This window comes from Zosterops lateralis, assembly GCF_965231275.1.
Source record: "Zosterops lateralis genome assembly, chromosome: 1".
NCBI lineage: Eukaryota > Metazoa > Chordata > Aves > Passeriformes > Zosteropidae > Zosterops > Zosterops lateralis.
In genome coordinates, this window is record NC_139762.1 from 91,987,802 (window position 1) to 92,014,173 (window position 26,372).

Here is a 26,372-nt window from a genome sequence, read left to right on the forward strand (position 1 = left end):
AGTATCTAATTGAGATTGCATAACCAGATACTGCAGGCATGTATTTATATAAAAGCTATTTTAATCAAAAGATTAGCCATTAAATTGCCAGTGTTCTTAAGCATGCTTCACCAATTTTTCCACTTTTAAGACTCAAGTAGACAATTTTTTTAATGTTTTATAAATGATAAAAAATTCACATCAGATTTTAACAGAATTAAGCATACTTATTCAACACACATGGGGCCTCTGAAAAAAATGTTATTCAATTTAATAATTTTAATTTACATTGTATATGTACATGAGCATTTCTTTCAACCCACAGGTTAACACCACAAAAAAAAAAAAAAAAAAAAAAAAAAAAAAAAAAAAAAAAAAAGAAAAATAAAAAGAAAAGTACTGTGGTTAGCTGAGTGAAGAAACTCTTGAGACACGGTTGTCTGAAATAAAAGCAAGGCACTCTCCCTTAACACCTGATATATTCCTGAATTCTGCCTAGACAAAGGCATGTTCACACTGAGAGAGCTCTAAGAATAGTAGTAGATTTATTCTGCATTAACTCTTTCTTTTACCACTGTGACAGGTCACTGGTTGTACTCTAGGATGAATCAGTGTATTGAAGTGGACATGAAGGACAATTCCACAGATGATGGGATTTGGGAGAGTATCACAGCTAAGACTATCTATGGAAGACTGGAGGACACAGACTACGTGAAATCTCACACGGGGCTCTCAACCTGCTTCCTCCCACTCACATTCCACTTAATAAATAAACCTTGCTCAACAAAAAAGCAATTTTACGGTACTATGCTGATTTGTTTGAAAATCCTTGATAAGGGCCCACTCGCATAAAAGCTCCTGCAAGCCCTTGTCTGGCTAGTGCTCAGCACCTGGCAGGATTTGTCCCTAGATAAAAGTAATTTCTCAAGGGACCTTGTGTCTTACACAAGGAGACAAAAGCAAACATTCTTTTTTTGGATTTTATGTCTGTATGTTTTCGTATGCGCACATGTGTGTGAGTGTGTATATATATATATATGTATATATATATATTTAGTATATACAAAAGCAAATTCAGTCAAAATATATTTGTCTTGCTGGTCAGGCTTGTTACAGCAACCTACAAGAAACATTAGCTTCTCTGATATTTAATTATGCTATTATGTTTGCACATAAGCTTAAAAGTCAATACAAAAAGCAATACTTTTCCAAATATTATCTGCAGGTAAACCAGAAATATTAACTATAGTGATTAGAAGTCTGTTTCCCTATTGACACTACTATAAATCTTGATATAAGAATAATTTTTTCATAAAAGCACATCCAAACATATTAAGTGATAAAATACCAGATTACTTTTTGAAAACCATACAGTGACTCGATATCTGGGTTATCCTTTGCAGCAATTAGGCAATTCATTTGGCATCTGTTTGATTGTATAATTTAATTTCCATATAAACAGCATAGTTTAAAAAAAGACAAAAGCTAGAATGTTTAAAGCTAACAAAAGATACAGTGACATCAGGTTGACATTCAAAAATTTCTTTAGCAAAATGACCAACAAAATTTTGACTTAATACAGTGCATATAAAGTTTTTTAGAACTGAACTTTTTAAATATTATTTGAATTTAGCAAAACATGAGCAAGATTTTAATATCAAAGTGCTAAACAGTACTGCCTTAGAAGTCACTGCAAATAAACTGTAAAACAACTCTGCTTGTGATTTGACAGATATTTTATATACAAATGGTTAATAAAAAGACACGCGCACACACACACGCACACAAATATAGGTATATACATATATATACATACACATTATATATATGTATATAGTTTTCCAACTGGTGTATCTGAGTCAGTGTGAACACCCCATTTAGTTAGCATGTGTAACAGGGTTCCCATGAGCTGGCAGTCATTGCAATAAATACAGGCAAAGCCATTACAATATACCATGCATACAAACATTTATACAAATAAAGACACTATGCAACAAATTATCTCATATTAATATGGCATCAACAGTATAAACATACAAAAAGGAGTACGAACACGGAATGTTTAAACGCAGCCCACTATATCCTTCCTAGCACTTACATTCATACTATTTTACAAGACTTGCTTGTTCTTGAAAACCATCTTCTGTCTGTTTACTAACGAGTTGCTCGTGTTAGAAGTCTAGAACTGAACTATCCCTGATACTGACCCTGTATGCTCCAATCACTACTTACTCGGGTTTCCTTAGCTAAGGAACAACTGAGCCACAATTGCTCCCGTGTCTTCCACATACATTTGTCAATAAGTCACGCGCTACATGGAATCAAGTTTGGAAAACTCTGTCAGGTAAGTTAGTGCATGTAATTTTCTCCCTTGATTTCTTCTGTTTGTTTTCCTAGTAAAATAAATTAGTTAATAAACGAGACTTAGTAAGACAGCACTTTAAAAAATTGCACTTGAACATGGGAGCTAACAGCCATTGTCATTTTGCTATATTTGATTTGTATGAAATGTTTAATTGAATGTACTTTGCTAAAAAAGTGAATTTTTGTTTAGATTGTGCTGATGTATGTGCCCTTGATGCAGGAAGTATGCTAAAGGTATCCTCACAAAACACATACTACCCTGGCAAACAACAATTTGCTGTTCTTTCAAACACAGCTTCTACAATTTTACTCCTCATAGACCATGAGGTGTTAAACAACAGATTTAAAACAGTCATATTAACCTTTTACTGCTGCTGGGATAGCATTGTCCAAAAGTGCCATATTAGCCATTTAAAAAACCCAAATCACACAAAAGAAAACAAAGAACACAACCCCAAAACCAGTAAGCCAGTAAGTTTCAGGCCTCAGGTTGTAAGGACAAAGCGCCAGAAAAGACCTCATGTTAGACTCGGAGCGGCTTTTCTGTTAAGTGAGGGCAGAAATGTTAGCTATAAGTCACGATCCGTTTGCCTGCTCTGGTGGGCGTTTGCCTCTCAGGAGGGTGCTTTGACTCAGAAGGGCAAGGTGTCCAGGAACAGCCTGTCGATGATGGAAGGAGCTGGCACCAAATCTTCCAGTTTCAGGTAAAAGATGCGCTGCAGTCCCAGTGTGCAGAGAGAACGCAAGTCAGCCAGAACACCCAGTACCTTCGGCTCTGCAGACTCGAGCGGTTGTCCTTTGTTTTGGCAACTGAAAGTTAAGTGATCTTTCAAACTGCTTGTGATCTTGTTGCATAGCTCTTCCACTTTCTTTGGTTCTTTTAATCCATGTCGTTCTGCAAAGCCAGAGGAAAAAAACACGTCAGCATCCCTATCACAAATGGAGAGAATGCGTTTTCTTAGGCGTAACCCAGGCACACTCTGGAACTTGGGAGCAAAAAGTGCTCTGAAAGTGTAGATTTCTCAGAACAGCTGGAGTTGCACAGTGCCAGTTAACCTTTTTGCCACACAAAATAAAAGAGGGCAGGTTCCCTTTTCTCTTTATCTACTAAAACAGGTGACAGAGATGCTCAGTTATGATTGAAATTCTGGTACAAGGAATCCAAGAATCCTGCATATCTGACATAATTTTCATGATATGAGACAGAATTAATTGGGTGATTTTCCAGCAAAACTATCACAGGAGGTGTTTTGGAGATTTCCGTGCTTCCCCACCAGTTGTGAATGCTCAATAACTATGGCAACCATTATTTATTCAGTGAATTCAAGTGGTGATCAATATCCTTAGCTAGCTCCATCAGCGCCCAGCCTAGAATTCCACCAAGAATTTGCAGACACTCTTATAAGAAACTAAAGGCACCTTACTACCCTTTGTTATTTTGATCAGCTGCTGCTTTTTAGTTTATTCATCTTTAAAAGCTCTAAGATAAAAGAAGCCTGGAAGTTAACTATTTTGCTTTGAGTGAGCAATGCCTGCACAGCTGCTATGTTATCCATCACAAAAAACCTCAGCACTCCTAAAAGGAAGGGGAGCTGGGGTTTGTTCCCCTTCAAATATCTTTTTAAAATACTACAATGATGTTAAATGCATTCACGGGTCTTGAAGCATAAGTAGAATGAATCAGATTTGTGATTCATTAAAAGCAGGCTTTTTACAGGGGAAAGAATTCTGTGTTGTTTGCTATCAAGGCTTAGTGGATGAATTAAAAAAACAGAACAAAAAAATTCAGAACTAAAATCTCAAATTCATGATGTATTCATTTGCCTCTGACTTTGAAATACACAGGTAAGTAAGAAATGGCTTCACAGCAAACTTATAATAATTTACATGTGAAATAGAATTATGCCAGATATGGTAATCAAAGAAAATGCAGGTTATATTAAGTAAATTAGATATATAAAACAATGACAGCAGTGGATAAGGAGAAATTGTGGCAGTTCTTGTGTTTGGTGCTTTTGAAGTCATCTCCTTCCCTGAGCCCCTCTTTCATCCCTGGCAGCCAGAAGCCACATTGTGCCCATTGTCCCCAAGTCTTGTTCCTCCATGCTGGGAGGAGCAAGCAATAGACCTGTCCTCTGTCTGTCCCCTAATGAACAGTGAAAAGAGTACAGTTCTCTTCCAGAAGCAGGAGTAATGCTTACACCAGGTGCAGGGGTGCCTTGCCTAGGCCTGTGTATAGAAACTCTTTGCTCACCACCTGTTTTGGCTTAGATACTCTTTACAAACCAATAAAACAGACGGGATTCAATGAGGGCAGTCAGAAATGCAAAGGTCTGGTTTCCCACTGATATTCACCCATTTTACACTTTTTTTTTTTCCCAACTGTATTTACTTAGGCAGAGTTAGCTTCTGAATAATACTGGTTTGGGATCAGAATCAGAGATGTGCAGACATGGACATCTTTGTCCAGAGGCTACTGTGCTCTATCATTTAAGTACCATCAATCTGCCCTGTTGTTTCAAAGCAACACTTATCCAACCAGGGACATCTGCTTCAGACGTCGTTTTCACCTTGCAGGAATTAAAAACCCTAGGTATTCTAAGTGCCTTGTTTACATTAAAACATGAGAAGTTAATGAATATTTAAAGCCTTTCCAGTAAATGGTGTATAGTGTAATTATGTAAGCCTTAACTATACAGGTCACTGAGAGTAAATACTTAGGCAGATCCTCCCATTAAAAATCTTGGCAGATAAATATTTTATACGGGTTGGAAAAGCTGTGGGGCTTTTTTTATTTTTATTTTTTTTTTAACCACAAGCCTACTGAGAGAATCTGCAGGACATTAAATTAATCTTGCACTCTTTAAAGAGTTCCCATCTTTTAAATTGTTTTGTTTCCTAGCTGTGTAAGTGAAGATATTTTTATAGATACAGGGAGCTGGAATACTAGAATGGATCCAAAACCTGACTACAAATTAGCAGAGCACATTTTCAAACCACTGTCTCAGTAGGTATATACCATGCTGCAGAGTATAGGAAATTATCTCTGGCTCTGGAGCATGCAGCAAGTTTGTTAGCATTTCCAGTCAGAACTAAGCAGCTTGTCTCCCACTGACAAGTTCAGAAGGTTTCATGAAAAAATCATATCTTTCATGAATAGCCATGAAATGTACCGAAGCAAAACACTATGTGTGCAAACATTATCATATTAGTAGCCTTACTTTACATAACAAAACCATGGAAATTCAGAATTAATATATATTCTGTCCTTAAACTCTAGTGCTATAATACTAAACAAAATTGTCCTCCCCTGAGTGAATTGCCATACAATGGCCTTCCCTGCTTGCAAATCTCCATAAGGGTTAATTCCTCATGCCTGGAACTGCTTCCAGGGGTTTCAGTCTTAAATTCCTAAGGCATCCATAGAAAGTCAAAGCCATCTATGTGGAAGCTCCTCTGCTAGGGGAGGACACTGCATGCACTGGCGCTGGCACTGCAGTCTCTGGTGTTAGAACACAATTACTTTCTGAAGAACTCACTCATCTAAGAATAAGTTCCTCTCCATGGTAGAACTGAGGCATCATCTAGAGCCTAATTTGCTCAAAGGTTTAGATTTAACAGGAAACACATTTTATTGCCTTTTTCACACTCCCAGTTGTTTGCACAAAGAAAGACCTACAGACTTTCTTATACAACCTAGAGAGAGTAGCTTGAGGCCCCTGTGGTTAGGGTGTGCAGTGGCACTGGAGCTGAGGGCCTCTGATCATTTGCTGTCTTCCACAGGATATTCTTGTCCACGTGGGAATGGTAAGGCCAAGATTTATCCCAAGAAGTACAGCTGGTCAAAATAGACAGGTTGTCTCTAACTGATTGAGGAGATGTATAAATATTATCATAGTCAGACTTCCTTATAATGACAAAGACACATGTAAAGTGAATATAGGATTTCTCAGCCTGAAACAAACCAAGATTGTGTTTTAGAATATAATTGATTTTTGCAAGAAAAACGGTGATTTATGGCAAAGATGCTGTCAAAAATTACTCATCAAAAGTCTTGCCTCTAAAGCTCTGCAAACTCAGCTCATCCTGGTAAACTGAACACAGCAAGTTTTTTTACACCTTTTTCCTTTTCCCGGGAAGCTGAATGTGGTTTTGAGCTATCATTACACTCATTGGCAAAAACTCGACAGGAAGAAAGCAAAGAAATCCATCACCAGCTGTGCTGGTCCCTCTTTCCCTAACCTCTGACCAGAGGTAGATCATGCCGGAGTCTGGCAGACTGAGCACTCCCTGTACAGAAAATGCCTCTCTGAGAGTGTGAGTACCTCAAAGACCCTGGGCTCTGCACTCTGTGTCACAGGGTATCACTTTTAGTCTCAGTTAATTCTGAGGTGTCCAGAAACGCAACGGATGAAACACTGCGGACTTAAAATAGTCCTCTTGATTGTTTTGGTTTCAATGTAGTTATGTGATTTTCTCTTCCCCCTTCACATTCCTCTTCCACTTCTATAACTCAAATAAGCACAAGGCTCAGTTGCCTACAGCTTTCTCATGCACACACTGTGACACAGGAACGTTACAATTTGGCAGATCCAAGAGTCTCCTTTCCTGCTGCAGTCTGGTCAATATTTATCCCAACTAACTCTCAGACATTTCACAAGGGTCTCCAACCTTGGTGCACAGACCTCTCACCTCCTAACATCAATGTAAGGATGGGTATTTTTAGAGGATTATTACAATTTTAGGTGGATGAATCATCTTCTGGAGGTGCCCTGCATTCTCCATCAGCTGTGCAAGGTACCTGAAGTCAGGTGGGATGAGTGGCCACACAGAACCCCATAGTTTGCTCCCTCTTTTAAGAAAACCATAATATAACATGGAGATTGCTGGTTGCTGTAGAAGCAAAGAGTTCTTGCCTCAACAAAGAGGTGGGAGTGGAAAAGGAGGAGTGAGTATTTTACTTTGACGCTGACAGTATTTCCCTCAGCAAGTGGCAGGGGGAAGGCAGACAATGCAATCTGGAGGGTATTTTTTTTTATAACTAGCTCTCCTCACTCCTCCAGTCTGCCACCTGCTTGTATGTAGACCCAGCACATGAAGCACCCACTCCAGAGGATATCCTGGCAAGAGGACTGAAGGATATCTGCTGCTGAAGAGTAGGTAAGTCTCGATTCTGTTGGGAGGTTGGACAAACTCATGCTCAGAAGGAACTGCAGCAGTTGTACCCTTTTTAGCCAGACTGGTCTCATTACTGTTTCTTGGTATGACTGATGGTGCTAAAAATTGTGTTTGTAAACTGGAACAGAAAGCCCAACAGCAGGAAGACAAACACAAACTCATAATTAATTGAAACCTCACAATATTCTTCAGTGGTCTGGTGCCAGTCTAACAAAGCATTAGGAGTGTAAATAAGCCCAATATATATACAGTGGTTCTGGGCTGGTTTGTAACACGCATAAAGTAAAACATATGCTGAAAGAGCTTGGCTGAATGAGGGCTAGCATGCTCTGTACTCAGCAGCACCCCACTGAGAGTGTCAAGTGGGCAAAATAATAATGGTTTGATGTGGATAGAGAAAGGAAGGGGCAGAGAGGAAAACCTAATCAACAAGAGAGTGAGAGAGAGAAAACACTAGCAGTTCTAGAGCAGGTAGAAATTTGAGGCTAAATTAGAATGTGCCCTTGAGATGATCTGCACTGGACTCTCAGTCTTTCTATTTTCACACTGTTTTAAAAAAAAAAAACCTTACAAATGGCCATTTGGGAAGTTTAGGAAGCATTTTCAAGCATAGGCTGAGTTAGTATCTAGTCTACTCTGCATAGCTTCATCTTCAATACTACCCAGTACATCACAGAGTGACTGTGCAGGAACACCTGTGATCCATGAACACACTAAACTCATAGAAATAGTCCATGTGGAATTAACAACAGAACTTGACCCAAAATGACCAGCATTTCCTTGCCATGTTGGCACTTTTCTTTAGCTCATTTGATGCTACATACCAACAGAATAAGTGATCCAAAGGAGAAGAACATGACAGACCAGTAATTTTTTTACTTTCATAGGCATGTGAGGTGAGTGTCATGTGTTGTTTCCTACCTACTTTCTTCTGGGTGATGCTTAGAGCAACACTCATATGCTGTGGAGGAAGTTGTGTCCAGCCTTTCTAAACTAACTAAAGGAAGTAAAAAAAGAGAAGAGAGACAGAGAGAGGAAGATCCTAAAGGAGCACCTTACAGTAAAAAGATGTGTTCTGACACGACAGAGCTCTAAGTCAACTGTTTGCAAGCCTCCACAGCAAACCAGACGTCACTTCTTTCATTCTGGGTGCCCTTTTAAGCTGATATCTTATCTGAGAGGGGACCTGAAAATTCATCAGCAATCTGACATAATGCTTTTCCTTCTAGGCAACATACCACAGATTTCCAGGACACATTAAATAGATAGAATAAAAAAAATATATAGGCTTTCTAATGGAATATATAATGCAAAATATTGTATCTATCTTTAGTTTTACTCAAAGCAAGCAATGTAGTGAACTACACTGAAGAGAACAAATGATCCTGCATGCTGATAACCATGCATGCTATGCTGTCATCTGCAGCTGTGGTTGGGATAGGACATGGAGCTTTGCAGCTCCAAACAAGTCAGCAGGGTTAACTGGAGGTCACTAGAACTACTGGAGCTGTTACTGGGGAGACAATTTGACATCCCAAAATGAAGGAACAGCCTTTGGTATATCTTAGGACACTGGGACTAGTGGAATGTCTTTTAGTCTCCAACACTGAATTTTATATTTATTCCCTCTTCCTTCACTGGGAGACATGTTCCCTGTCACTCTTGAAGAACACAGACAGAATACATGAAAGAGAGTAGTGACTCCTCTTACTCTTCTTCCTCAGCAAAACTGCCAAAGATTAGTACTATACAAGAGGGTTTGCTTTCTAAGAGCACATCTTTGTTTGGGCTAAGGACAGCACTCATGAAATCAAGAATTAACAGATCATTATTCCCAGAAGAAATTTTTCTTTATCTGGAAGACAATTCTTGCATTCGATGCTACCTAAGATGCTGTACAGTATTAAAACAGGCTATGACTACTGGTTAAGCCATCAAGTCATAAGCAATTTGCATGATAATGAAGAAAATTTTGCTCAAGGCAGCATTCTGGTTTTGCAGTGCTGTTACGAAAGGCAAACAACTAGATTCACAAAAGAAAGCTTTCCCACTCCTTCTTGTTTTGAAGCCTAATGAATCCACCTGGAATATGGGAGAACCATGGTCACATTTCCCTTCCTGTTGGAATCAGACCAGAGACAGGGCCTTGGGTTTCCCCCTGACCACCAGCTTGCCCACAAATCAGAGACAACAGCCATTCTGTGGCCCATGAAATATATCAAGTTGTCTTAAGACAAAAGACAGTGGTACTCAATAATCGGATAACCCATGCTCCTGGAAAAGGTTGTTCATTCTTGGTCTGACTCACAGAAAGGGCTTGAAGGAGAGTTTGCAAACTACCCATTGCCTCCAACAGGGCATTACAGGAGGAAAGGGGGCCCTCCCTGGAGATAAAGAATGGCACCTAAACCACCTATCTTAATCTAAGCCAAGCCTCAAAACAATGTTTAAAAATGTTCAACATTTCAGATGTCTTCAGGTTTCATCTTTCCAAATTTTCTCTTTGTTATTTTTTCTCTTTTGGTGTGACTAGCTGAAAACCAACACATGGCTTGTCATACTCAAACTGCAGGGAGGAGACAAGAAGCCATTTCTTGTGGAATGCCACATCAGAGCCAAATCTCAAGGTTTTCCTGAATGAATAAGTTCAATACACTAGCTAGAATCACCCGATTTCCTCTTTTTCTTTTTTTTTTTTAATATTGTTCATCATTATCCATGCTATCTGTTTTCAGGTGACCAAATTTCTGGCTGAGTCCCTGAGTTAGTTAACTGTCCTTGGACATCTGAAACCTGTGACTATAAGTCATTAGAGCTTTGGTCTAATTTAGATCACATGAAAATACATGCTGTCCTTAGACTAAATCAACAGAGATATACCAGCCTCACAAAATGAAAGAATAAGCAGAAAACAACATCAATTTTTAACACCATCTCACACAGGAGAGAAAATCAAGAGAAGCTTCACAAACAGAGAAAATCTTAAAGCTTCTATGTACAGAAATTGCCTCCTTTTAAAGGCAACAATTGCTTCCATTTGTTTAGAAACTTTGGGAAGACCAACACAATATAGCAAACTTCTGGAAATGTTGTGATCAGGGAAAGGAAGAAATGTGGGATCTATCTAATTAAAACCTATTTCTAATTATCCTAGGGTGTAATGAGCCAACCACTGGACAACTTTGACTCCTTATGTAAGGGCAAGCAAGCAGCGCTTAACTGAACAAATTACCATTTTAAAACAGAACATGGGTCTGTAAGGGGAGTAAGTTTTCCTCCTATACATTTGCTTTTGCTACATTCACTTAGCTTGTTAGGAATCCTGTTCATCAGCCTGCATACTCTCGGTCTTCAGGAGGATAATTAAGAACACACTACCTATGGCTACCTAAAAAAGACATGTCTCATATATAGTAAAAAATCTAAATCATTCATATGTGCTATATATATGAGCATGTATGTCTGTATGTAAATATATATAGAGGGACAGCACCTGTCCTTGATTTAGAGATATCTAAAAGCATATATATACATAAATACATTATGTATGTATATAAGTATGCATGCACACACATATAGGTGTTTATAGTTCATATATGTAAGTAGGTGTGAACATATGGCAGTGGATGTATATATGCAAGAGAAAAAAAATAAATTGGGAATGTTCTATCTGACTTTAACATACCACTCATATCAGGAATTTTTTATACAGACTAAAGCAGCTCCAATAAGTTATTCTGATCTTAAATGTTTTATCAAAGAAACCAGAATCTGGACCTTAAAGTACCCTTTCAAACTGCAGAAGAAATTAAGAGAAATTAATAAAAACCTGAAAATACTTAAGAAACAAAGAGCTACATACATACACTAACCCTTCACCAAAATGCAGGACAGCCGCAACCGTACAAACTCTGAACCCAAAATCTTGGCCCTGCAAATGTCAGCAAGAATTGGCCAATTTTATTTTTTACATCTGTCATCAAGTGTTTTATCTCAGGGTTGCCCTGACATCATCTCACCCCAGGTAAAATGAAGACTACAGCTTCTATTGTTGAAGCCACTGCTTGCAAAATAGTGGATGCCTGAAACACAGAAGGAAATCAATATCTATCCCAGTGGAGCTTATAAGCATCCCTGGGAAGATCCAGCTCAGGGCACACTGAAGCCCTGTCTCACACTGATGACACAGCTGCAATGTTAAACTACCAGTTTTTCTGATATGAGTGTGAGGTTCCTTGTGGAGATGGTTTCTGCTGTGTGGTTATCACACACTGTTTCTCCCAAACCCTTCTGCTGCCATCAGCCATGACTCTTCTATTGCAAGATGCCCAAGGTATGTAGTGGCTTCATTGTTTCAGGAATGCAAAAATTACACTTTAAAAGGTTATGTTCCCCTATTTTGTACTCACTGGACAGATTTGGCAGATTCTGACATTAATTTCCTGCTGTTCACCCCAGCAGTCAGAAAGGATCATATGGTCACATGCAGACCCAAAAGCTTTAGTACAACTGCGGAATGTGACGTTTTTCTCATTATTCTCTGATTTTTCTCTCTCAAAAAAGCAGTACATGGAACACCTAGGCTAGCTTGGCTACCAAAAGCGGCCTTCCTGCCCTCATGGAGCATTCCTTCTGGTCTAGCTGTCTTGCTGAGAGACGAGCTATGCTACATGTATGGCTTCTAGGTCTCAAGCTGCCTTGATATTACACCATTCCTACACAGAAAACCTAGCTATGGTAATTTCATTAAGATTTTCTGGGACTTCAGCAAGTATCTTAAATATTTTTGTAGGCGCTACACAATTTGCTTGGAAGCAATTTGCTTTTTAGAGACTACTCCAAGAAAACTATGAAGCTGCAAAGAAATAGTTAGATTACATTTTAAGAGGGGTGTCTGATAGCCTAATGTTAATCCACAGTTTCAATATGGTCATGGTAGTGCTTAAAATCATAATCACTTCACCTCGAATATAGCTAAATTAACTTAAATTGCTTGAACCTACAATAAAGCAAAGCACTAGCATCTGAAGCTTTCTGTTAACAAAGGAGCACTTACCTGTAATCATAGTTAGAGCTGATAGACTTGCTAAGGCTGGGATATCAAGGTTAAGGCTCTTTAAGTTTAAGGAAAAGTCTTTAATAGAGTCGAGCCACTCCCCAAATCCACGAAGGCACTGAAGTCTATGAAGCACGAGTCCATTGCAGAATACAAACTTATCCTCAGCAGTATCAGACCTCAAATAAAAACAATTGAAAAAATTATAAATGCATCTTCTACTTTACAGAAAAATGCATAACCAGTATTGAAGTGTCTGTCATTTAAAATCCAAGGCATATTATCCTGAGACATATGTGGGCATTCACGTTTGACAATATGTTTCTCCCTTGGGGCCAAAGTACAACAAACAAGCTTCTGTGATTGCTTAGTTGGTAGAGTTATAAGCCTGAGGTTAGCTGTAGCATGTGGTGTAGACTGTCTAATTAGTTAAGATTTTGGTCCTGCCCAAAGGCATAAACAGAGAAGACATTTTGCATTAAATACTGTATGTTCAAACCAAAGGAATACTAAGTGAGTGCATTTTGACATACAGAACTAATAAAAAGATCGGTTCTGCAACTCTCAGCATGTACTTAGTATCATCTGCATTTCTCAGATTGTAAAAATTGGCAAAGAAAAACAATGGAGAACAGACACAGTAATGCAGGACAATATAAACTGCATAAACTCTGTTATATGAAAACCTGTGTGCAAGAGAGAAATTATAGCCAAGCTCTCTTCTTCTTCCCTCTCCATTACCAATATTTTTGTTTAAAAAATACATGCAAAGGTCATTTTCAACCTAAATAAACAAGGGCATAACTGAAATCACCAGTCTGCAATTTTGCCAGTTCCTGAAAGTGGATTTGGTAAAATGTCTTAACTAGTGCTAGACTGACAAACAGCATCTCACTCTATTAAATGACTTGGTATTAAGAAGAAAACCAATCTGTACAAGATTTTAAATCTTCTTCATCCCTTTCAAAAACAGATGACAAAGGGAAAAGAAAAAACCTTTCATACTTGAAGTGTGTTTCTATATTTCATACTTATGAGTATGAAGCAGACGTGCTCAAATAGTGCCTGAGAATCAATTTTGGTTACTGTGTAGGAAGAAGATGGGACAGATCAAATAGAAGAAGCACATTAGTGACACCTATGATCTCTTTTTAAATCACCTTGATTTTTCCTGCAGTGTAAAACAAATTAAACACCATATCCTTTGTATGCAGACATTGGTGATTTTTTGTGCTTTTTTTTGGTACAAATGACAATGTTCAAAGATAGCGCCATAGTCATTCCTTAAAAATATTCAGATGGATGATTTTTCACATCATCTTAAGAGGAAATTAAACAAATAGTTACCTGATGGAGAGTCTTAGTACAAACAGCTCCAAAAAAGCTGATTCTATGAGTAATGTCTGATCTTCTTTTGGGAGGTCAGTAAATCCTGGGATTTTTTCTGCCCAGCCTCTAGTTATGTCAATGGAGGCAGTCAGAAGATTATAGAACTGTTGTACATGTTCTGCATCTGTGCCTGCAGCAGCCTGATCAGTGGAACAGTACTAAAATGAAAGCCACAGAAATCAAGGTTATATGCATTTAAGGGCATTCTGTGAAACATACAGCATTATTTGCCCGACAACATCTCCTTCTGTGGCAAAGCTGGTATTATTTATAAAGACATAAAAAATAGCTCTACATCTACCTACTTATTTGGTTACCTACAGGCATTTTGCTATTCAGATAGATATTACAAAAATATTTCCATTTGTATAGAATTTCAAATTTATAACTAAAATATAATATCATGTTTTACAAGTACTTATATGCTATTAGTAAACAGAAATAGAAACCTGGTGGGTAGGATAATTTGCATCACACTAGAAGAGGAACATTATTTGGCTTACTACAATGAAACACTTTTCCCATTGATGAATTTGTCTGAGTATGTCAGAAATGCAGATTTCTTCCAAAACCTCACAAAGTGCATTTTATCTGACAGTGATAGAGACACATAAGATAAATCACATTTTATCTGACACATGCAGCATTGCTTCATTTGAATACAGAATTGGTTCAAAGTAAACCAGCTGCCCCATATCACCTCTTATCCTTCAAATTGAAGCATTTGAGGTTCAGCAGAACCTATTATCCTGCTTATGTGGCCATAACTCTTCCAGACAACCATTTGACAGTCTCAGCTTGCTCAGCTTCCCTGTGACCCTCTGACAGCTCCCTCCCTACTATCTCCTACTTCATCACCAGTGGATCCCTGTCACTCCTTTGACACTGCTCTCTCTCCCTCGGCAGAAAATACAGGAGCTTTTGTGGCTTAGCCCAATTCTGTGCTTGCAAAGTGCTGCTGGTTTTCTGAGCAGGTACTGAATAATGTGGCATTTATTGTAGTAACATCCTCATCATTGGACACCTGCTGGGTTATTTCTGGGACAGACTTCACACTCACTCTCTCTTATGGGTTCAGCCAAAGAAAGGCTGAGATAGTCTCCACAACTAAAAGAAGCCTGCATACCCTTTGGAAACAACTTCCCACATGTGCTTAGGCTTGAGTCCATCAGCCTGAAGACCACTCTAGCAACTCTCCAAGACAGAGTGGGAGCAGAAAAAAGCTCTTTCCCCATCAGTAACAGTGGTCTGGCAGCCTGGGAGGACCATATTACAACTGTGGGCTGCAGATATCCCCCAAGTTGCTAACTGCAACCCTAAAGTCACCTCTGTGCAGGACAGAGAGGTGGGACAGCAAGCAGAATTTCTCAGGTAGCTGTCCTGTACTCTGCCTCTCCTAGAGCTGGAATTTGCAGTTGGCAGGTAAGGGATGAAGGACACAGTGTCAGAGTTGCTGACTGATGGGAGAACCACAGAAATCCTAGAGACCTCTGTCTGTATCTGGGTCTTGGTATTAGCTTTTAGTGACTCTGTCCTGCTTACCCAACACTAACTGCATGAGTTTCTCACAGTAACTTCCAGCTCACACCCCTAATCAGCTGGTGAAACGTGCAATCCTTCTTATAAAGTTCATATGGAGACAAATTTTGCCTCAGCTGCTCCAGAGAATCCTGTGACACTGAGGCACGTAGAGCCCACAACACAGAGAAGATGGGGAGCAGCAGTAGAAAAATGTCTGTGCTGCATTATTTATGTGTTCAGACCCCCACTTGAATGGAGCAGTTGAGGATGTTCAAGCAGCAAGAATCAACTACTCCTGGCACTGGATCGCAGCAAGATGCACACAGGTAATTAATGGGTAGAAAAAGACAATTTGCTCTTCCAGAGACCTTGCATGTTCTGGATCCTCTAGAAGTGCAGCTGCAGAGCAAGCCACAACAAGTTGCATTTTGGGTCTGGGAGATGTTCTTTGCTACACAGAGGCTGACCTATGACTCTCTCTTACTACACAGGGAAACTAAACAGGCTGATGGAAACTCCTGCCTCATGACAGGTATTGTTAAGGCAAGACACATTCTTGATCCTTTAAGCAGTAAAGAAGAAGGAAAAGAAAAGGAAAGGAAAAAAGATGCTACCCATTCTGAATGGGTTCATTCTAAATATAACTCATAACAACTCAGCGTAACTATGCCAGGTGTTAATTTGTTCCTAATATTTATAAAACATTCCTTTGGCAAAAGTAAGGCAAGGTTTTAACATTTTCTAATGAAGCTGAATGCTGCATTATGTCGTGTAACTGTGAATGCTACAGTGTGGTATACCCCACACTGGGCACTGAATCAAATTAAATGCATCTAAAAAAATTATAACCCGTACTTTTTATTATAGTCTTTCCCATGAGAGCAATTTTAGAAGAAAGGTAAAAGATTATAGGGAATTGTATAATTTTCAGCTGCTGCAATACATCACAGCTCATTATAAACTATTAGCACTTACAAAGAGTTGTTAAAATAAAATATTATTTACCTGTAACAGACTTAGGAGGATACAAGTAACCATAAACAATATGTATGTTTCTGTTTCATGCACCACAACTGTGGGTTTTTTCCATGATTATTTCATGGAGAAGAAGTGATATTTGACCTAACTTGTGACCAAGACAGCTGGCAATCCTGCCCTTGGTCAGGAGGCCACAGGACGGACTCTGATCTGCATTTCTAAACCTGCCCTATGCAAACTGGAGGCAAACAGGGAGAAAGACAAAAGACAAAGCTCTGCCTCGCTCCCTTCCTTGGAGCTCCTTTGGGAATTAAATGAAATATGACTTTTACTTAAGGAGGGGGTTGCATGTGTAGCAAGCAGCATTAACTTATATGTTATATCTGAAGAGATCTGGAAAGCCTGAGGTTGGGAAGCCTGATAGCACAACGTAGCTCTGCCCTTTGCCTGCTTTCATCAGTCCTTCATCGACGGCTACAGCTGCAAAAGCCTAACAATAAGTTCTCTGCACAGATGAAAGCCTATGCTCATTTTTCCAAAAGCCACGATATGGGCTTAATTTTGTGGCCCAGGAAAGGGGGAATTATTGCCTAAATGCTGCACTCCTCCTCTGAAAAGGCAACATTTCTATTTTCACTGGTGCCTACTCTGCATGAATAAGAATGGCAAGATATAGGGTCTGTTTCTCATCTCACTTCCTTAAAAGTGTAAACTCAGGGAATTGTACCAGTAAACAGGTGTGAGACCAGACTACGGCCTTTGGCAATTGCCTTTTGAAACCAAGTACCTAAATATACCGCTGCTGTGGACTGGTAAGTTAAAACCAGTGCTGAGATGAAAAGCAGCCATGTTCTGAACAAAACTGTTTCCAATGTTTTGGTGTAAAGTTTGTAGCTTATATAATTTATTTTTGGTTTTGGTTTTTTTCCTGGGTTGCTCTGTGTGTGTGTGTGTGTGTCTGCAGGGTTTTCTGGAGGGAAGGGATACACACTCTTCTCCAAAACTTTTATCAGTATTTTTAAGACAGTCAAGATATTACAGCTTGTAAACATGAAGACCGTGCTAAACATTAAGGTCGTATCTGCAGAAGTGTCAGGGCTGGCTCCAAAGCCAGGTTTCCAGATCTGCCCATTTGTGGTGCTCAGCAGGGTCACAGCCTAGCTGAACAAGCCATGAGTTGGTCTTTACAGGCACAGGATTGTTCTTCATAGGAATATTTTAGCACTGCACTGTGTTTATGGCATGTTTCATTAAATTAGCTTAATCTTGCTCTTTATACAGCATTTGTTTCTGATCTTCCCTAACTTTTCAAAATAAAAATAAGGGTCTATGAAAAATATAAGAATCCACTAATTTCTTGTAGAATATTTTTGTCATTTCAGTACCCCTGGGCATAACAGACTATTATATATTTTAGTGTAAAGAAAAACTTGGATATTAATATGTTCTAACAGATAATCATACTTAATCTTTTAGCTACCAAGACTAAATTAATTTACTGTCAATCATATGCTCCCTGTAATGTCCAACAGAATTGTTCAACAATTAAATTTGTGGGTTGTTTTCATTAAAAGAGAAATAATTACTGGAGGACAAAGAAAAAAAGTCACACAAAAGTACATAATTTTTGTTCAGTTTTCTGTAAATTAAAAAAGAACTTTATATCAATAAATAAATACAAACTATGGCCCCTGGACTCCTGTACTTCTGTGGAACCCAGCAGATCTCTATCAAAGAGCTCGTCACACGTCTTGGTATTTGCAGAATGATCCCTGAGACATTCTGGGTAAGTTAAGGTACATGTAGATATTGCTAATGCATTCTCCCCATAGTAGGTTGTCAGACACTGAACAGATAGATTCTTGAGAATAACTTGAAAAATTATATGATTTAATACTTAAAGATTAGTTTGAAGAAAATAGGCTACAGCATGCTTTAAATTGCTAAATTATATATATATAACTATAGTTTAAAATAGCATAATGTAATTTTTATATAATTGCAGTAAATATGCATTAGGATTAAATATTACTTAGCAACAAGTGATAAATGGCCAATGGAGTTATTGTCTGAGTACAGCTGCTATTTTTTACAATCTCAAAATTGATTTCTGTAACAGGGAAGAATTTGATCTTGTTTTTCCATAGCTGTAGGTTTTTTTCTTATCCTATATCAACTTGCCTAAAAAATTGTATTTAACAAGCCATTTCAATGCTGTATTTCAATAACTAGAAAACATTTTTTTCAGCTTTCAGAATATTTCATTAATATTTAAATTGTGACTATGATACATTAAAGGAAAAGGTTACAAAAATACATAATCTTTGGTAAAGCTTTGCTGATTTTTCAGAATTTTAATTTTAAAAGGCTTGTTTTAAAAATGTGAGTTTTTCTGAAGGAATATTTATGCTGGGGTATCCAAAGCCAACCCTGTTCCCATTTAAATAATGGCAAAATTCCTATTGATTTCAACAGGACTGGTCCTCTCCATCCAGCGTCACACTCTGCAACCCTTCTATCTGAATATTAGGGAAGTGCTATCAAATTTTAGCCTTCAGAAAATTGAGGTTAAGATATGGGACATACAAGTACTGCTCCTGCTTAATCAATGACATCATAATGGATCGTGTTTTGGCACAGCCTTTTTCCGAACAGCAAGAAGAATGCTCTATTTATCCATGCATTTTTCCTTTCACTCAGCCACTGAATATACTGCAGATTATTAGATTATTTTGTGACTTAGATCCTCACAATGAATAGTTACTAACACTAATATCTACTGCACTTCCTTTCCCCTCATTGTCCATCTATCATGAAAAGACAACGGCTGGCTGGACCGATTTCTACCCTCATCCAAATTTCACACTTAATTTCATTTTGGCAAACCAGCTGGTAAGGAGAAATGCAGCTCGCAAATCATTTCTGTGCAGAAAGCAAACAGGGAAAGAAAAGTGAGACATACTCTTGAATAGTCCAGCTCCCTGGGCGTGGAGTCGGTTAAAGCTCGAACGAGGGCATTCATCATGCTGATGGGAGGAGAGGGCGGGGAGGGCTGAGAGGGTTCTTGCTGTAAGGGGCTCTTTGGTTTGGAAGGCAGCCGACCTCTTCTCCCTTTCAGGCTGTCGGTACGGACCACTAGGGGAAAAAAATCCCAAAGGAATCAGTTGTGAAGGTACCAGCAAATAATGGATTGGAATGAACACCCTGCTTTCTTTACTGTGGCCAGACCAGCAAAAATAAGAGCATTCTCCAGTTTCAGCACGTGTTCTTGATGCCTTTGATTGCAAAGGAACACAAATGGCACCAGAACTGTCAGACCTATGATTGTAAGCAGCAATGTAGCTGCTTAGTGAGAGCCCAGCTGTGTTCCTTGTGTCCATGCTTTGTTTGCAGCTCGTCAGTGTGCTCGGGTATGTGTGCCCGTGACACTCTACTGCTGAAAAAAGCCGAATGTGAAACACAAATTTTAGTGTTTCTACTACCAGTGTCCCTTTTAAATGGCAGAGGCATTAATTCAAAGTAATCTTAGCTTTCTTGAAGCATTTGAAAAAATATGGTCACACTATACAGGTTGTATTATCCATGTCAGTATTTGCAATGGGACTGCTCACACAATATTACTCACATGCTTAAATATTTGCAGAATTGGGACTAATGAGTTGATCGTGTTTCCATTAAAATTAATTGCAAATTTACAATCAGCTTATGGGAATGAAAGGAGATCCTATGTCAAAATGCACACAAGCCAGTGCAGCCCCCTACGAGATAACAAGGGGAAGCCAACAGCATTATCGAGCAATGTTCAAAGTTAATAAAGGAGACATTTTGGCCACTGTCAAATTATCCTCTTGTGACCTTGCTGTTCTTGAACTCTGGGGTCTATAGTCTAAATATGATAATAGGGTTGAAAAGCACAAAATCAATACATTATTACATAAATGCACCTATTTTGGGGTAAGTTATGAATCTCATCACTGTCAAATTTATTGTAGAGACATCCACGTTCACACACACAGACACACAGACACAGATTCATTAAACATAATATTTTAGTTCTCTGGGATCATAAATAGCCAGTCCTTACCTTCTTTAACCATGCCGACACTGAGACACTTCTGGAACCGGCAGTATTGGCATCTGTTACGACGTCTCTTGTCCACTGGGCAGTTTTTGTTTGCCAGACAAACATATTTTGCATTTTTCTGAACTGTTCTCTGCAAAAATGCGACACAAAAATAGTAAACTGATCGTTTCTTGAGCAACTTAGAACCTGACAAAATGTGTTTTAATTACAACATGAAAAGTGACAGTGCAATTCATATAATTAGATAAAATTAATTTCCTAACACACTAGCCTGCAGGAAAAACAATTTTATTAGTGTTAGCTGCTGACAATGAAAATCATCTAGGACTGTTCTGAAGCAAGTCTCTGGAGACAGGCAACTTTGAATGATAAAATCATATCTGAAATTACCAGGTCATCACATCTACCTTTGGGGATTAGATTATCTCCGCTTTTAATATCCCTTTGGGAACAATTTTCTACTTGGTTCATTCCCTTGATTATTGCTGACCTTATTAAAATAAAATCAAAATGATCTGCAATGTACTTCTCTTGCTATCACTATTGTTAGTCAAATACCACAATAACTGGTTTGGTTAGCCATTAAAATCATCAGGGAGAAAAATAATAATAAAAAAAAAAAACAAACCAGAAACCCCTACAAAATATGTTTGGCTAAATACTCTGGGAAAGTTAACCTGACCTGAGGAAAAAAGACAGAATGATGACATAGTTATGTAAATTTAATTAACTGTAAAATCATGTTGGAAAAAATAAAACAAATTTAAATTTGTAAAAACCTCTAAGCTTTGGAAGAATGTAACAAATATTCATGCAAAAAGATATCATGCTGCCATACTTAAAATCAAAAATACATCAATAAATAACATCCAAAATGGTATTACTAGAAAAGACACCAGGAACAAATTTATCAACTCAACATTCAATATTAAATCTTTCACTGCAATTAAATTAATGGATACATTTTATTCCATAATTTGTGTTTGTTATCAAATAGCAGCTTCAATGTACTAAATGTAAGAGATACAGCAAATATTGTTCATTGTGATTTGGAGCTGAAACCAGTTTAATTTTGCAGAATAAGTTACTGTTACAGTTCAAGGATGTGCTATTGATTTCCACAGGGGCAGGTTTGGGATAATAAGACCTGTTATTTCCATGTTATTTGTATTCCTTTTTCTAGTTATATTTAAATAACAAATTAGTTCTTTAGGAGATGTGTATGTTACCATGTGGTCAAAGGATTATTATTAAGCAACACTGAAAGCTCCACCTACAATAAAAAAATGTTGTAAGCCCTCCCCCCAAATATTTTGGGACTATTTTTGTTTGCATTGTATCTTTTACCAGAAAAGAGACATAATTGCTATCTTAGCAAGAAGAAATATACAAAATCCAAATATTTCAAATCTTAAACTTGCTGCCAGAACCATCCTACCAAAAGTCAATCACAAGCTCTTCACTTAAACAAGCTATTTCTGAAATTAATATTGGAATCTGGACTCAGTCTGCTGAAAGGAAATTACAAAGCACCTAAACCTAAGATCGAAAAGAGTATATTCAATTCTTGAAAATATAAGCACAAAGTTTCCACTAAGAAACTGCTGTGTGTAAGTTATTCGCGTTGCTATTCAGCTGCAAAGCTGCCTTCATTGCAGAGCAGGCAGGAGGACCCTGTGCAGTGCTTAGTCACTGCTCGGCAGGCAGCTCTCCCCTGGTGAGGACTCCCCGGGCTCCTGAGCTGAAGGGTAATGACAAGGCAGCAGCCAAAAGCAAAACTGGAAGCACTTGGCCCATGAGTGGAACCATTTTTCCCTGGTGCTGACCACCCTGCATTGCTCCTCACGCCAATCGCCCCTGGGCGACAAACGGCACCGCGGCCACCACCTAAAATACCTAGTGGAATTGACGGTTTCAGGGTTTCTTTTCTCATCTAAAACCAAAGTATAATTGGAACTGAGTAAAACCCAGGTTGAATGTACTCCAGATGAGTTTCACTACGGAATAAATGCAGTTTATAGCTTAGACATTGAGGAAGGCTGGCGGACCACGGATGTGGTTCCCCCAAATGACGGCCATGGCCTCTTCTCAGCAGAGCCTGGCTGATCCTTTTATCCTACAGAGGGCTTTCCTCGACCCTCTTCAGAAACTTTGGGTGTCCCTCCCACCCTGCTGGAGGGGCCCGAGTTTTAACACACAATGTTCCTGAAGGCCCAGGTCAGGACCAGGAGCATGTGGGGACGAGGGGATGGGAAGTGAGATGGGAGGGGAGCGAAACGCGGAGTTCTCACCTTGAAAAAGCCCTTGCAGCCCTCACACGTCCGCACCCCGTAGTGCTGGCAGGCGGCATTGTCTCCACAGACGGCACAGGTGCCTTCCCCGGACGAGGAGCTCCTGCTGGGCGGAGAGGGGAGGCCGCTGCTGCCGCTGCCGCTGCTCTCGCCCATCAGGCCGGAGGCGGCTGCGTTGAGGCCGAGCGGTGAGAAGGCTAAGGTGGCTGGTCTCTTGGCCAAGTGCAGCCCGTAGGAATGGCCCTCCATGGGAGCCTGGCCGGCGGGCGGCCTGTCGGAGCCCAGGGGCAGGCTCAGCGGGGCAGGCTCGTAGCACATGTGCGCGGCCGCGGACGGCGTGTGCGGGGGCGAGTGCTTGAAGTGGAAGAGAGGGAAGCGCGGAGGCACGGTCTTCATGGGGGCGGCGTCCATCAGGTGGCCGGGGGGCAGGCAGGTCTGCGTGGGCTGCAGCGGGGGCTCGTCCCACAGGCCCTGGTGAGCGGGGAAGCCGGGCGTGGTGGGCGTGGAGGGCGGGGATTGCTTGAAGTACATGGAAGTGCTGGGCATGCCCTCGTCCGTGGATGGGGGCAGCGAGGGCTGGTACGGGGACAGCCGGGTGTCTTCCATCTTTATGAGGGGCCTCTGGCCGGAGGAGGCAGTTTGCATTTGGTAGAGGCAGGAAGGCTTGAGCTCATAGCTGCCAGAGTAACCCTCCATAAAGGTGCTGAAGCTGGGCAGGGAGGTGGTGGCCGTGGCAGTGATTTCGGTACTGCTCAGGTCCATGGTCAGCTTGGCGTAGTCAGGGTTCATGATGTCTGAGCTGTACTCGGAGCCATAGGCGTAGGTCTGGGAGGCATAACTGGAGCCGGGCGGTGAAGGGCTATACTGCGCTTGCACACAGGGCATATCTGCGGGGCAAAGGCCGCGTTAACAACAGCCCCGGGCACCAGGCCCCGGCCCGGCCCTCACAGGCTTCTCTCCCAGAAGCTTTCCCAGAGCTCGGACAGCCACCCAACTCCCGTTCCGACATTTAAATTAGCCTCCAGCGTTCTCCTTTCGACAAGAAATATGTGTCAGGGACCGACTAAACATTCGGTACTATGGAGCCTGCTCTCATCTAGTCAAGGGAGAAACTCACATTTATCCCAGTGTCAGCGATAGAAGGATCCATCTCAAGTTGCCCTACATCTGCTGCTTAATATACATAGGTGTCAATGAGAATTAGATAAGCAAAATGAGAACAGTTTGTGACTCTAAATCTATCTCTGTATGCATGCAATCATGCCGTAAAATTTTCATGAAGGGTAAAGAGATTATCAACTGCATAATATTAAAAATTATATTTGTTTTAAAAGAAGCAGCGTCTGCAGTGCATGTCAGAGGAATTACTCAAGTCACAAGGTTTGCCACTCAGGACTTGCAAACATCAACTTTGCTTACTCAGCTCTGGACCTTTGAAGAATATTTCTAGTCAGCTAACAATTTAAGGTTGCTGTTTCATTATTAGTTTTAAGGCTTATCTCTGGTAGAATGTTCTCCTTTAAAAAGTGGAGGGTACCAAATCCCCTTCGATTTGCAAAAATGTAGGATAAAAAGTATATGGAATTTCTGTTTTCATGGGAAAGCAAAGTTGAGGCCAGTAATACAGTTGGTTTTATTCATTAGCCGTGAAACTTAATGCGGTTCACTGATAGCTGGGATGGTTGAAGCGACACAGTGCCTGGCTAAAAAGATCTGACTGTTATTTTCTTTTACATTTCCTACTAGTCTGCCATGTAATTTGCTGGTCACAGGAAATAATAGACCCAATTCTGCAATTCACTGAGGTTTGCCTGACTAAATACTGTGAGATTCTAGACCAATATTTGCAACTCGAACTAAAAGTGTGTGGTGTATTTTGGTTCCACAGCAGAAGAATAAAATGTATCAATTAGTCTAAATTTTCTCATAAAGAGAAAAGTAAATATGGATAAAATGTATATCAAAATTAAGTGCAGTTCATCTCTTCTTAATCATGGTAATTTATATTCCAGAAGCACTTGAGAAATAATTCATGTAAAAAAAAAAACAACAAAGTGCCTTGAAAATAATGAGGTTTCCTTCATCATTTTAAGAACTCCTTTCACTTACAATTTTAAAATATTCACTCCTGGCATGCAGGAATCCAAATAATTTGTGTTAAATCAACTTTTAATTCTTTCCTGCCTGCTTTGCAGATAAACATATTTAAACTAAGCACCAAATTTGAATTATCACGCTGTCACAAATCATTCACATCTTACTTCTTCTTGAGAAAACACTAAAATCTGAGAAAAAAAAAATAGTACTGTTTCCTGAAATTAAGACCTTCTTTGCCTTAAATCCAAAAGCTTGAAGAAGAAGAAGGCAGGACAACCCTCCCCCAAGCCTTGCCTCCCACTGTTATTTATGTATTATTCTACTGATCTCTTTTTTTCCCTGTCAATTTCTGTCCGTGCCATTCCACACACACACATTTCCTGGCAAGTCGTATCACTGTCATTTGTTAGTTTAAGGACTGGCTGTTAAAACACAGTGATCAGTGCTTAATCAAATAAAAAAGGGAAATAAATTCTTTCCACACACCTCCACTGAGAACTGACAGAGGAACACAACAGAGTGAGTTCACAGCTGATGTCACAAGTGGACGTGTTGATACACAGCTCTGTGAAGGAAAAAGGCTTTTTTTGCTAGCTCCTAGCTCAGAAAATGAGCATGAGTTTAAGGGAACAGATCATTATGCCTTTTTCCTGCATTTTTCTGAGTATAACAGAGTTATGCCACTGAATTCTGTGCAAAGTGGAGTAGAAAAACAGAAGTCTAAAATAACTCTGACCGGAGGACTGAAAAAATATCCCTAACCTAAAGGTCTGGTCTCTCTCCTGGCTCTGTGGGACTCCTCCTACCTCGTCTTTTGCCAGTGCACTTGTCTAAGTCTAACCCTTACTTTTCCACTTAGGGCACCAGTATTAATTCCCCTGCAAAGTAAATAACCTGGGATTTCTTTTCTTGATCCAAAAATATTAAAACAAGAAAAGAAAAAGCCCCACAGGAGGTGCACTGAAGAGCAACCTGTCATGAAAACCCAAATGAATGGGTAAAAGCATCAGGGCAGGGACATTAGGAACTATTACCATGGTGTTCTGCTTTCTTCGCGAGAACTTAAGGTAAAGGACTCCCAGTTTAACGCCAGGCGAGCTGGGCTCCTCACAGGGACACCAGCACCCCCAGCCAGCTTCCCCCTCAATCTGTCACGCCTTTGGCGAGGGGCCCCCAACCCCGTGTGCCCAGGCGCGGCTTCGCCAAACGCGCTGCGAAAGGCACGCACTGCTCTGATCCTTCTGGGATTTAAACTCCCCGGGACGTCCGGGGCCGATGATGCCAAAGGGATTGGGGAAGAGATGGGGCCGCGCCAGGACCTCCCGCATCCCCGTCCCTGCCTTGTCCCGGAGCAGCAGCTTACCTGGTGGGTATCTTGCGCGCTGAATGGTGGGGCTGGAGGTGCGGACGGAGGCGGCGGCGGGCGGCGGCGGCG

At 40.0% G+C, this 26,372-nt stretch overlaps 1 protein-coding gene across 1 annotated transcript; it reads right to left on the bottom strand.

The window, feature by feature from the left end:
- Positions 1-26,372, bottom strand: NR4A3 (nuclear receptor subfamily 4 group A member 3). Its single transcript, XM_083878259.1, has 7 exons — positions 26,301-26,372; positions 22,841-23,727; positions 20,550-20,679; positions 19,428-19,600; positions 13,925-14,124; positions 12,578-12,756; positions 1-3,238 (listed from the first exon to the last, which is right to left on the bottom strand). Exons 2-7 carry the CDS (start codon positions 23,723-23,725, stop codon positions 2,976-2,978), a joined length of 1,830 nt encoding a protein of 609 aa, XP_083734385.1. The 5' UTR covers positions 23,726-23,727; positions 26,301-26,372; the 3' UTR covers positions 1-2,975.

Excerpts from the sequence above, each read along its gene's own strand:
- NR4A3 (XM_083878259.1), bottom strand. The coding sequence starts at position 23,725 with ATGCCCTGTGTGCAAGCGCAGTATAGCCCTTCACCGCCCGGCTCCAGT. Across the intron at positions 20,680-22,840 it reads GCTGCAAGGGCTTTTTCAAG|AGAACAGTTCAGAAAAATGC; the intron begins GTGAGAACTCCG and ends GCATTTTTGCAG. Across the intron at positions 3,239-12,577 it reads AGCTCTAACTATGATTACAG|AACGACATGGATTAAAAGAA; the intron begins GTAAGTGCTCCT and ends CTGGCTTTGCAG.